The 12,693-nt window shown below is 41.5% G+C and overlaps 1 protein-coding gene across 1 annotated transcript in view; it reads right to left on the minus strand.

Annotated features, from left to right (window-relative positions):
- The window catches only part of MGAT4D (MGAT4 family member D), a 43,188-nt gene that overhangs the window by 6,007 nt on the left and 24,488 nt on the right, over window positions 1–12,693 (minus strand). The window contains exons 7-9 of the mRNA XM_070756642.1: window positions 8,811–8,925; window positions 6,515–6,645; window positions 3,056–3,163 (exon numbers count right to left, since the gene is read on the minus strand). Of these exons, the coding sequence (XP_070612743.1) occupies window positions 3,056–3,163; window positions 6,515–6,645; window positions 8,811–8,925 (354 nt within the window). The remainder of the gene's footprint in view (window positions 1–3,055; window positions 3,164–6,514; window positions 6,646–8,810; window positions 8,926–12,693) is intronic.

A 12,693-nucleotide genomic window follows, 5' to 3' on the forward strand; every position in this document is an offset into this window, starting at 1 on the left:
TATGCCGCCCCTCTCCGAAGACTCGGGGCGGCTCACAACAAACGATAAAACAATATATGTAGGCACAAATCTAATATTAAGAAAAAACTAAAAACCCTATCATAATTAAAAACCAAACAGCACATACATACCAAACATAAATTATAATAAGCCTGGGGGAAAGGTGTCTCAAATCCCCCATGCCTGGCGGTATAAGTGGGTTTTAAGTAGTTTATGGAAGACAAGGAGGGTGGGAGCAGTTCTAATCTCCGGGGGGGAGTTGATTCCAGAGGGCAGGGGCCGCCACAGAGAAGGCTCTTCCCCTGGGGCCCGCCAGATGACATTGTTTAGTCGACGGGACCCGGAGAAGGCCAACTCTGTGGGACCTTATCGGCCGCTGGGATTCGTGCGGTAGCAGGCGGTTCCGGAGGTATTCTGGTCCAATGCCATGTAGGGCTTTAAAGGTCAAAACCAACACTTTGAATTGTGACCGGAAACTGATCGGCAGCCAATGCAGGCCACGGAGTGTTGTAGATACGTGGGCGAATCTGGGAAGCCCCACGATGGCTCTCGCGGCTGCGTTCTGCACGATCTGAAATTTCCGAACACTTTTCAAAGGTAGTCCCATGTAGAGAGCGTTGCAGTAATCGAACCTCGAGGTGATAAGGGCATGAGTGATTGTGAGCAATGATAACACCATATCTAGTAGTAATTACAGTCTCCCAAATAATTAGTTATCAATTTATCAAATTACAGCTTGTCCTACTGATAAGGACAGAAGCAGCTGTTGGAAACAAAGAAATAGGCAGAGGTACAATAGGCTGCAAAGACTTCTGTTGAAGAATGTGGATGTTTAATTTTGTTCCTGAAGCTTTTTCCAAGTGCTACACCTTTATTTTTTAACCCCATCTCCAGCCTTACCTTTTTTTGTGTGTGTATATAACTGTGTTTCTGCTTTCCAGAGAAAAAAATGGTTGGTTTACGCAAATAAAACCAGTTCAAACAAATAAGCAAACAAATAAATTATAACTTCATGCAGGATCCTGGGAATTCACATGACAAGGAACTAAAGGGAAGCCAAATGGGAGATTATTATTTTTTTCTTTTGTGTCACATTGCTGAGTTCCCTAGAGCAGTGTTTCCCAACCTTTTTTGAGCCGCGGCACATTATTCACATTTTCAAAATCCTGGGGAACATTGAGCGGCGGGGGGGGGGGGAATTTGGACAAAAAAAAACCCTCTCTTCCTCCCTTTCGCTCTATTTCTCTCTCCCTCCCTCTTTCTCTCCCTTCCTCTTTCTCTCTCCCTCTCCATCCCTCTTTCTTTCTCCCTTCCTTCCTCTCACCTTTGCTCTCTTTCTCTCTCCCTCCTTCCCCCCTCTTGCTGTCTCTCTCTCTCTCTTTATTTCTTTCTTTCTCTTTCTCTCTCTCTCTCATTCTGTCTCTCTTGCTATCTCTTTCTTTCTCTCTTCCTTCCTTCCTTCCTCTCTCATTTGCTCTTTCTCTCTCCCTCCTTCCCCCCTCTTGCTGTCTCTTTCTCTCTCTCCTTCTTTCTCCCTTCCTTCCTCTCTCTTTTGCTCTCTTTCTCTCTCCCTCTTTCCCCCCTCTTGCTGTCTCTTTCTTTCTTTCTCTTTCTCTCTCTCTCTCTCATTCTGTCTCTTGCTATCTCTTTCTCTCTACCTTCCTTCCTCTCTCTTTTGCTCTTTCTCTCTCCCTCCTTCCCCCCTCTTGCTGTCTCTCTCTCTTTCTTTCTCTCATTCTGTCTCTCTTGCTATCTCTCTCTTTCTCTCTCTTCCTTCTTTCTCTCTCTTGTTCTCTCTCTATCTTTCTTCTCTGCGGAGGCCGGCAAAGCTTTTTCTTATTGTAAATTGTCCGGGTGGGCTGGCAGGGGGATGGGGAACGCGCGCACACGCGCCCCCGACATTCCAAAGAACCTTCACCGACCTCCACTGTGAGGTTTTCTCCGAGCGTTCGCCGCCATTGCAGCCACCGCTGCAGGAGGAGCTGGAGAAAGGGCGGAGCGCACGTGCGTGCGTGCGTCAGTGACGGGAAGCCAGGGGCGCAAGGAGGCCGGAGGCACTGGGGGTGGGGGCGGCCGCGGGGCTGGCCTCCGCACTTTCGTTGCTCCCCACCCCAAACTCCAACGCCCGGCTCTTTGCGCAGCCCTGGAAAAGGGTGCTACATTGCCGGCTATTACCTGGTGCTGCCAGGGAATCTCCAGCTGGCCGGGGCACTGCCAGTGCCTCTGACCTGGAGCTCCCACTCGCAGCCGCTGCCCCGGCTACTGTCCGATGCCGCTGCTGCCAGCGCTCTCCCGCTGGGCCCCAAAGGCGCGAAAAAGGAGGCAGGAAGAATGAAGCTCAGCTTCCGATCTCAGAAGCTGAGTTTCGCGGCACACCTGACACTGGTTGAAAAACACTGCCCTAGAGTAGTGTTTCCCAACCTTGGCAACTTGAAGATATCTGGACTTCAACTCCCAGAATTCCTCAGCCAGCATTTGCTGGCTGGTGAATTCTGGGAGTTGAAGTCCAAATATCTTCAAGTTGCCAAGGTTGGGAAACACTGCCCTAGAGACAGAATGGGACTGTTTACCTCCTCCACTTGACCGCGCCTGTTTCGTCTCCAGGCCTGGAGATGAAACAGGTGTGACCAAGTGGCGGAGGCAAACAATCATAGACAAACACACACACACCCCAGATATATCTAGTTGACATTGTAAGAATAAATTATGGAAGTCCTCATGCCATTAGTCTGATCCAGCATAACTTCTCTATATAAATTAGTTATATAAAACATGAGAAATAAAAGCAAGCTAGAAAGAAGGGGATCAAGTGTAGTTATATTTATGACCATTTGTTTGCTAAAGGTCCAAATTAATAAGGTTGCTTTATTTGAAAAGACAAAATCCTAATTCTTCCTACCAAACCGTAGGAATTTTAAAAGGCCAACATAAACACTTCTTGACTGGAGCTGCAGTTAATTTTATTTTTCTGTGAAAACCTAACCGAAAGAAATATCTCATTATTTTCTAAAATAAAACAAATTTAAATCAGAATAAACAAAAAAAGACATCTTACTCTCAGCCTCTGTGTTTTTCCAGTTAAAGAAGAATAAAATCCCACATGTTGAAAAAGTGATGGTTTATAACGGACACGTAAATTAGACTTCCGGCTTTGACAGTCTTTCTGGAAAGGAAAGCATTTTGTGTCATAAAAACCACACAATCATATTTACCAGAATTTTACCTGACCCTTTATTTTTCTCTTACATATAGTCTTGTAAGAAGAAACTATAAAATGTGTTAGTATCAGAAGTTGGTTTCAGAAGGTTCTGATCACTTAGGGAGAACAGGTAACGGAAATTTTGCGTAGTTCAGAGATCTGGCCCCGCTCCCATTTATTCTCTGCCTCCCGAGTCCCAGCTGATAGAAACATAGAAACATAGAAGACTGACGGCAGAAAAAGACCTCATGGTCCATCTAGTCTGCCCCTATACCACTTCCTGTGTTTTATCTTAGGATGGATATATGTTTATCCCAGGCATGTTTAAATTCAGTTACTGTGGATTTACCAACCACGTCTGCTGGAAGTTTGTTCCAAGGATCTACTATTCTTTCAGTGAAATAATATTTCCTCACATTGCTTTTGATCTTTCCCCCAACTAACTTCAGATTGTGTCCCCTTGTTCTTGTGTTCACTTTTCTATTAAAAACATTTCCCTCCTGAACCTTATTTAACCCTTTAATATATTTAAATGTTTCGATCATGTCCCCCCTTTTCCTTCTGTCCTCCAGACTCTATAGATTGAGTTCATTAAGTCTTTCCTGATACGTTTTATGCTTAAGACCTTCCACCATTCTTGTAGCCCGTCTTTGGACCCGTTCAATTTTGTCAATATCTTTTTGTAGGTGAGGTCTCCAGAACTGAACACAGTATTCCAAATGTGGTCTCACCAGCGCTCTATATAAGGGGATCACAATCTCCCTCTTCCTGCTTGTTATACCTCTAGCTATGCAGCCAAGCATCCTACTTGCTTTTCCTACTGCCCGACCACACTGCTCACCCATTTTGAGACTGTCAGAAATCACTACCCCTAAATCCTTCTCTTCTGAAGTTTTTGCTAACACAGAACTGCCAATGCAATACTCAGATTGAGGATTCCTTTTCCCCAAGTGCATTATTTTACATTTGGAAACATTAAACTGCAGTTTCCATTCCTTTGACCATTTATCTAGTAAAGCTAAATCATTTACCATATTACAGACCCCTCCAGGAATATCAACCCTATTGCACACTTTAGAGTCATCGGCAAATAGGCAAACCTTCCCTACCAATCAGGAGAAAGGTCACAAAAGGGGATCATGGAACTACAGGACACTGCAACAGTCATGAATATGAGTCAATTGCCAAGCTTTTGAATTTTGATCACATAAACATGGGATACTACAACAGTTATAAGTGTGAAAAACAGTCATAAATCACTTTTTTCAGCATCATTGTAATTTTCAACAGTCACTAAATGAAGTGTTGTAAGTCAAGGATTATCTACAAATGGAATAATAAATAACATGAAGTTACTGTGCAACTGCAAATAACCAATATTGTAAATTAAAATGGAAATAACTTGACGGAGAAATCATAGCCCAGGAAATATAGTTCAGTGGTACCTCGAGATACGAGTTTAATTCGTTCCGGACCTGCGCTCTTAAGTCGAGCAGCTCTTATCTCGAACGACTTTTCCCCATAGGAATTAATGTAAATAATTTTAATTGGTTCCAGCCCTCAAAAAACTCACAAAGTTAGTCTAAATTATGCAAAAAGACATTGCAAGAATAAATGTAACTTTACTTATTAATAAGATCATAAGCTGAGAGCTTTCCTTCCCTTCCTCTTTTTACCCAAAACAATCAACATGGCAAACTTTTATTTTTATTCATTAAACTGTAGTTATTTATTCAACTTCACTGCCACCCAATCCTGTAGAGGGAGGAAAGAAGGGAGGAAGGAAAAGGAAAGCAAGAAATGGAGGGAGGAAAGGAAGGAAGGAAAGAAAGGAAGGAAGGAAGGAAGGAAGGGTGAAGGGACAGGAACAGAGGAAGGAAGCAAGGAAACTTATGAAAGGGGAGAGTAACTTCACTGCCACCCAATCCTGTAGAGGGAGGAAAGAAGGGAGGAAGGAAAAGGAAAGCAAGAAATAGAGGAAGGGAAGGTAAAAGAGAGAAAGAAAAAGAGCAAGAAAGAAAGCAAGCAAGAGAGAAAGAAAGAAAATGAAAGAGAAATAAAAATAGAGAGGGAGAATGAAAGAAATGGAAGGAGGGAAGGAAGGAGAGAAAGCAAGAGAAAGAAAGAAAGCAAAAGAAAGAAAGAAAGAGAAAGAAAGAAAGAAAGAGAAAGAAAAAAGAATGAAAGAGCAAGAGAGCAAGAGAGAAAAAGAAATAGAGAGAGAAAGAAAGAAAGAAAGGCAACTTCAAAGAAAGGTTCACTGAGCATCTCTCACTCTCTCTCTCTTTCTATCCCTCTCTCTTTCTCTCCCCCCTCTCCCCCCCTTTCCCTCTCTCTTTCTCTCTCTCCCTCTCTCTTTCTCTCCCCCCTCTCCCCCCTTTCCCTCTCCCCCCCCAGGCCGGCAGCGATGTTTTAAAACAGCCGCGCCGTTTGCGAGCTAACTCCTGAGGTGCGGAAGTTCGCCTTTGGCGTTTGGGCCACTCGGAATGTGAAATTCAAAACAGCGTTCGGATCCCCCCACCCCCAGCAGAAGCCAAGGACCCCCAGAGTGGGGCGGCAGGGGAGGCGACCGCCTCTCCACTCACCAAGTGCCGGGATACGAGCCGAGAAGAGCCGGGCTGGCTTACTTTCCTTCCTTCCCGCGCTGATGCAGAGCCACTCGAACAAAGCGTCACGCCCCCCTGACGCTTTTGGCGGCAAAAGAGCCCAGCGTCGCTTCGGAAGCCGCCGAAAGCATCAGAGGGGCGCGACGCTTTGTTCGAGTGGCTCTGCATCAGCGCGGGAAGGAAGGAAAGTAAGCCAGCCCGGCTCTTCTCGGCTCGTATCGCGGAGAGGGGCGGCATACAAATCCAAGTAATAAATAAAATAAAATAAAAAAATGTCTCTCCTCTCCCAGCTCTTATCTCGAGTAGCTCTTAAGTCGAGCAGCTCTTATGTCGGGGTTCCACTGTATTTCTATTTTCAGTATAATGATGGATGCTTTTTAATAATACAATGACTTAATTGTTAGCACTAAAATTTCAGGAAACTGGTTAATTTATAAATCAGTTTTAATACAAAATGATATAGTTATAATTTTTCCTTAAAATGTGTCTCTCGTTTTGTGTATGTCAATGTGTCTGTGTAGATAGATAGATAGATAGATAGATAGATAGATTTTTATTGGCCAAGTGTGATTGGACACACAAGGAATTTGTCTTGGTGTATATGCTCTCAGCGTACATAAAATAAAATATACATTTGTCAAGAATCATGTGGTACAACACTTAATGATTAATGATACATATAGCTATTGTTAATAAATAGATAACTTACTCCATTTTTCTCTGGATTACAAACTTTAACCGAAATTAAGTGGTCTAGTAGCCAATCAATTGGTTTATCCTTGTAGAACATTAAAAAAAATTCTACTATCAGTGGTAAGTCTCTGCATCGGAATAATTTTCCTGAAAATGCAATTTTTTTTAGAAAAGGGAAAAGAGAACCATAATTTTATTTACAACACAGTAATTTATTAACTTTATTGTCTAGATCTATCCATTACTAACAACTTGGATCAAGATTCAGTTACATTTAATCTATTAAATACACTTACAGCAGTCATACATAATTCAAATTCTATTGATTTTAATAGTTTAGAGTATTGCAAAAATCTGTAATCAATCTATTTATAGAAAATATTTTGTTTAAAGAAAATAGTAATGACTCTAGTAATGTGAGTAAGCATTGAAATATTAACACAATTAATAATTTCATGTGTTTATGGCCCCTCATTTGTATTGACTCTGATCTCATTTCTTTATGTTTGAAAGACTGTTTCATATTTTTATTTGCTAAAATAGCAGTTACCGCAGCAGCTCTTATCTCCCAAATCCAAGCAAAGAGGTTTGGGTATTTTTTATCTTCAAGATGCTTTTAGATTATTTAGCTTATTTTATTATTGCAAGATGGCATAGGATAACGATAATTCTATTTTTTTATTACCATACATCTTTCTCCATTGTTTTTAACATTTCTGTCTACCTTTGCTTCCTAAACAGAAAAAAAGTAAAGCAACACCCTAATGTTTTCACTTAGCATTTTACTGAAATATGAGAGGTTACAGAAAGCTGGAGAGATTATTCGTCAGGGAAAGACATTCTACTCAAACACTTAAGAACTGCTAAGGACTTAGGCAAATGCATGAATATCCAGACCAGTCCATGAAGATTTAAATGAACTTAAAATTCTCTCCTATCACATAAAATTTAAAACCTTGATTATTTTTAGAATAGGAATGGTTTTAAAAAGGCAAATGTAACACTCAGCCTAACTTTATATTCATTTTATCAACTATAAATATTAAATAAACTCTATTACCAACAAGGATAAATCCTAATTGATGGAGATTGTTTTTTTTATAATAATAATAATAATAATAATAATAATAATAATAATGGATTTGTATGCCGCCCCTCTCCGTAGACTTGGGGCAGCTAACAACAATGATAAAAACAGCATGTGACAATCCAATAATAAAACAACTAAAAACCCTTATTATAAAACCAAACATACACACAGACATACCATGCATAACTTGTAATGGCCTAGGGGGAAGGAATATCTCAACTCCCCCATGCCTGGCGGTATAAATGAGTCTTGAGTAGTTTACGAAAGACAGGGAGGGTGGGGGCAATTCTAATCTCCAGGGGGGAGTTGGTTCCAGAGGGCCGGGGCCGCCACAGAGAAGGCTCTTCCCCTGGGGCCCGGCAAACGACATTATTTAGTCGATGGGACCTGGAGAAGGCCAACTCTGTGGGACCTTATCGGTCGCTGGGATTCGTGCAGTAGCAGGCGGTTCCGGAGGTAGTCTGGTCAAATGCCATGTAGGGCTTTAAAGGTCATGACCAACACTTTGAATTGTGACCGAAAACTGATCGGCAGCCAATGCAAGCCACGGAGTGTTGAGGCAACATGGGCGAATCTTGGAAGCCCCACGATGGCTCTCGCGGCTGCGTTCTGCACGATCTGAAGTTTCCAAACACTTTTCAAAGGTAGCCCCATGTAGAGAGCGTTGCAGTAATCGAACCTCGAGGTGATAATGTATTATACTATTCTTATAGTGCTTGGATGAGATCTAGGCAACTCACTACACAACTTCACCAGTTATTTTCTTTCATGATCCTCTGGAAAATCCATAATTTACATAAAAAGTGATGTGGACTTTTTTTTTCTTTTTTGAAGCACATTGATTTTGACTTGAAAAGCCTATAATTTTTAAATTACGGATAAGCTTTATTGAATTCCATGAGACATACAGTACCTATTACTGCAATGCATACCTAACATAGTCTGAAAAAGCAAGCACAGAAACACCTGATTTTGGAAAAATATTTTATTGGATATTTGTTTGCTGCCCGGTGTGCTTTTAGTGAAATGGGTGGCCATACAAATTCTAGTAATAAATTTAAAAATATTGTGGGAAATGACCACCATCAAATAATTAATAATATAATTTTGCTGGTGAAAAATAAAAAATGCATCCACATTTTTTAAAGCTTATCTTTCTGGACTCTTGACAATATTTATTTATTTATTATATATTCAATTTAAATACTACTGCTGTACTTACCAATAAACCCAAGATGAGAAAATTCAAGAATTATCCATTCCTGTGATAACATTTGTTCAATAAAGTCATTTATTCTATATAAATAATGAGGGCTGGCCACAATATCATCTTCTAGCTGAAAAAGAGATTATTTTTACTAGCAAAATCATAGATCCTAAGACTTAATGGAATTTTTCTTCCAACAAGAAAAGGATTAGAGTAAGAAAGATTTATGAAAATTTGAGAGTTCCAGGTGTCATCAACGTATCGTTAGAAATCTACAAATAGAAGGAATATCATTGTATATTTGGAATCGATCCAGAATTTACATTATTAATAAAGCTGATTTCCAGGAACCACTAAAATGATGATTATGTCAAGACTCAACTAATACCCTGATAAAATACTACTACTAATAATAAAACATCAACGTATGTATGAACATAAAATTTAAATAAATTCTAGTGAATGAAATTAATTGCCAATGAAAAGGCATAAGTATGGAAATGGCATGAAGGCAATCTAGGAAAGCAATCTAGGAATGTAATCCTTGAAGGATTCCCTGCCAAACAACATGTGGGAATATTATTATTAACACAGAAGATCCACCACAGATTGACAGAGCTATAGGCATGTTATGAAAGCTTATACAAATGCATTTATATTGGCAGTGTTCCATTTCCCTTAAGAATAAAATAGAATATTCTTATCCTGAAGCATATCTGCACTTGCTATTTAAGCTATTCCCATTGGGTTCTCAAACTGGTTTGACTCTAAGATGCTTTAAGTAAATCTTGTCCAGACTACAGATTACCATATACAGTGATACCTCGTCTTACGAACCCCTCGTCATACAAACTTTTCGAGATGTGAACCCGGGGTTTAAGATTTTTTTTGCCTCTTTTTACGAACTATTTTCACGTTACGAACCCGCCCCCGCCGCTGGGATGCCCCGCCTCCGGACTTCCGTTGCCAGCCGAAGTGCCCGTTTTCACGCTGCTTGGATTCCCCTGAGGCTACCCTCCATGGGAAACCCACCTCCGGATTTTGCAATGCTGCAGGGGAATCCCAGCAGGGGAATCCCAGCAGGGGAATCCCAGCAGGGGAATCCCAGCATCGCAAAAACGGGCGCTTCAGCTGGCAATGGAAGTCAGGAGGTGGGGTTCCCAGTGAGGGAAGCCTCAGCGATGCTGCAATTTTGCTGAGGCTTCCCTCACTGGGAAACCCCACCTCCAGATTTCCGTTGCCAGCCGAAGCACCCGTGTTCGCGCTGGTGGGATTCCCCTGCTGGGATTCTCTTACAGCATTGCAAAAATGCAGAAGTCCTGAGGTGGGGTTTCCCATGGAGGGGAGCCTCAGGGGAATCCCACCAGTGTGAAAATGGGCGCTTCGGCTGGCAAAAGGGGTGAATTTTGGGTTTGCACGCATTAATCGCTTTTCCATTGATTCCTATGGGAAACATTGTTTCATCTTACGAACTTTTTACCTTACGAACCTCATCCTGGAACCAATTAAATTCGTAATACAAGGTATCACTGTACTCATACTGGAAAGTTCTCCTACTCTTGTGCCTTCCCACCTGTCTGCTCTAGGAAAACAATTGACAAACATCTGCTTTGATAAGAGATCCTTTTGTACATGTATACTTTTATACGAGTGTATATTTTTTTATTTCATCAAACATGTATTAGATTAACAGATATAAGTATAAACATAACTATGAATACATGAAATGGATGCAAACGAAAGGCAATATTAGGTCAGGGACAATAGACATGCTGGCGCGCTTATGTACAACCTTTAAAGATATCTTAAGAATGAGGTGAAGTCAACATTAGACAGTCTAAGGGTAAAGTTTCGGGGGTTTGGGAAAGAAGCCACAGAGTCATTCCAGGCTTTAATGACTGGCCATCACAGATAGCTTTGAGTCAAGGATAAGGAATCACAAATTACATTTTTGTAAAAGCCTGGTAGATCTTTGAAAGATATATAAAATTAAGTAGACCATTCCCCTATTGAATTGTACTGTATTGATTAAAAAGTAAACATGTTAAATTACTTTACTTCTATATTTTCCCTAAATAAAGTGCAGGGCTACCGGTGGTTTAATTTTGTTCTGTATAGCAGCAACAAGCATAAGGCAAAGGCAGTAGCTTTATAAATGTTATGTATGAGGGGAGCGGAGGAAAAAAAATAATCTGCAGTAACTACCCTGACAATGATAAATGGTGAAGGGACTTCTTGTAGCTGGCAGACGAGTCATTTAATAAGCTATGCCATTTGAAGCTTCTGTTTAGTGCCTACCTACCTAGTTAATTAATGTCTCTTCTTTGGGATAACATAAATTCAAATAAGTTTCCAGAAAATTGGAAAAGGTTATGCCGTCAGAAGAGAGGTTACTATGCTTGATACCTGCATCTAGGCTCTATGCCAAGGGTCCTCAAACTACGACCCACAAGCCATATGCAGCCCATTGAAGCCATTAATCAGGGAAGCCAAAAATGGGGCACATTGAGGCCCCCAGGAGGCCATAAGGGCCCATTTTTGGCCGGAAGAGAGCTGCAGGAGGACTGGATTGTGGAGGAAGGCCATCAGCTTGCCCACTCACTGGCCAGATTAGTCTTTAAGTTGGAAGCAAAAGAGATGTGTTACTTTTGGGGATACCACGGGATTGCCCCACCAGCCAACTGGTCTTCGGTGTACTGCTGATTGACCTCCAAACATCAGATTCCACCACCCAGCACCAGTTCAGGAGTTCCTTCCCCCTCCCCCAGATGTCAGAGCGAGAGAGAGAGAGAGAGAAGGGAGGGAAAAAGAGAGAGAGAGAGAGAGAAAGGGAGAGAGAGAGAGAGACTTGTTGGTTGTAAAATTCCCAATCAACTTAAAAAATGATCCAGTAAAAAGAAAAGTCAACTAAAAGAGCAACACGCAAACAAAGCAAATAAAAGACCCCTAGGAGCAAAACAAATTAAAATTTAGTTTGTGTGTATGGTTTAATACAGAGGTCCCCAACCTTTTTTGCACCAGGGACCGGCATTAAGCTAGACCAGTTTTCCATGGCCCGGTGGGGGGGGGGGCGCTTTGGTCATATGGGGGTGGGGTTCATTTCCTCTTTCTCTCATTCCCTCTTTCTATCCTTTCTATCTCTCACTCTTTCCTTCTCTCCCTCCCTTTCTCTCTCTTTCCTTTCTCTCATTCCCTCTTTCTATCCTTTCTATCTCTCACTCTTTCCTTCTCTCTCTCCCTTTCTCTTTCCTTTCTCTCATTCCCTCTTTCTATCCTTTCTATCTCTCACTCTTTCCTTCTCTCCCTCCCTTTCTCTCTTTCCTTTCTCTCATTCCCTCTTTCTATCCTTTCTATCTCTCACTCTTTCCTTCTCTCCCTCCCTTTCTCTCTCTTTCCTTTCTCTCATTCCCTCTTTCTATCCTTTCTATCTCTCACTCTTTCCTTCTCTCTCTCCCTTTCTCTCTCTTTCCTTTCTCTCATTCCCTCTTTCTATCCTTTCTATCTCTCACTCTTTCCTTCTCTCCCTCCCTTTCTCTCCTTTCTCTCATTCCCTCTTTCTATCCTTTCTATCTCTCACTCTTTCCTTCTCTCCCTCCCTTTCTCTCTCTTTCCTTTCTCTCATTCCCTCTTTCTATCCTTTCTATCTCTCACTCTTTCCTTCTCTCCCTCCCTTTCTCTCTCTTTCCTTTCTCTCATTCCCTCTTTCTATCCTTTCTATCTCTCACTCTTTCCTTCTCTCCCTCCCTTTCTCTCTCTTTCCTTTCTCTCATTCCCTCTTTCTATCCTTTCTATCTCACTCTTTCCTTCTCTCCCTCCCTTTCTCTCTCTTTCCTTTCTCTCATTCCCTCTTTCTATCCTTTCTATCTCTCACTCTTTCCTTCTCTCTCTCCCTTTCTCT

The sequence above is a fragment of the Erythrolamprus reginae genome, chromosome 7 (assembly GCF_031021105.1).
Source record: "Erythrolamprus reginae isolate rEryReg1 chromosome 7, rEryReg1.hap1, whole genome shotgun sequence".
Lineage (NCBI taxonomy): Eukaryota > Metazoa > Chordata > Lepidosauria > Squamata > Dipsadidae > Erythrolamprus > Erythrolamprus reginae.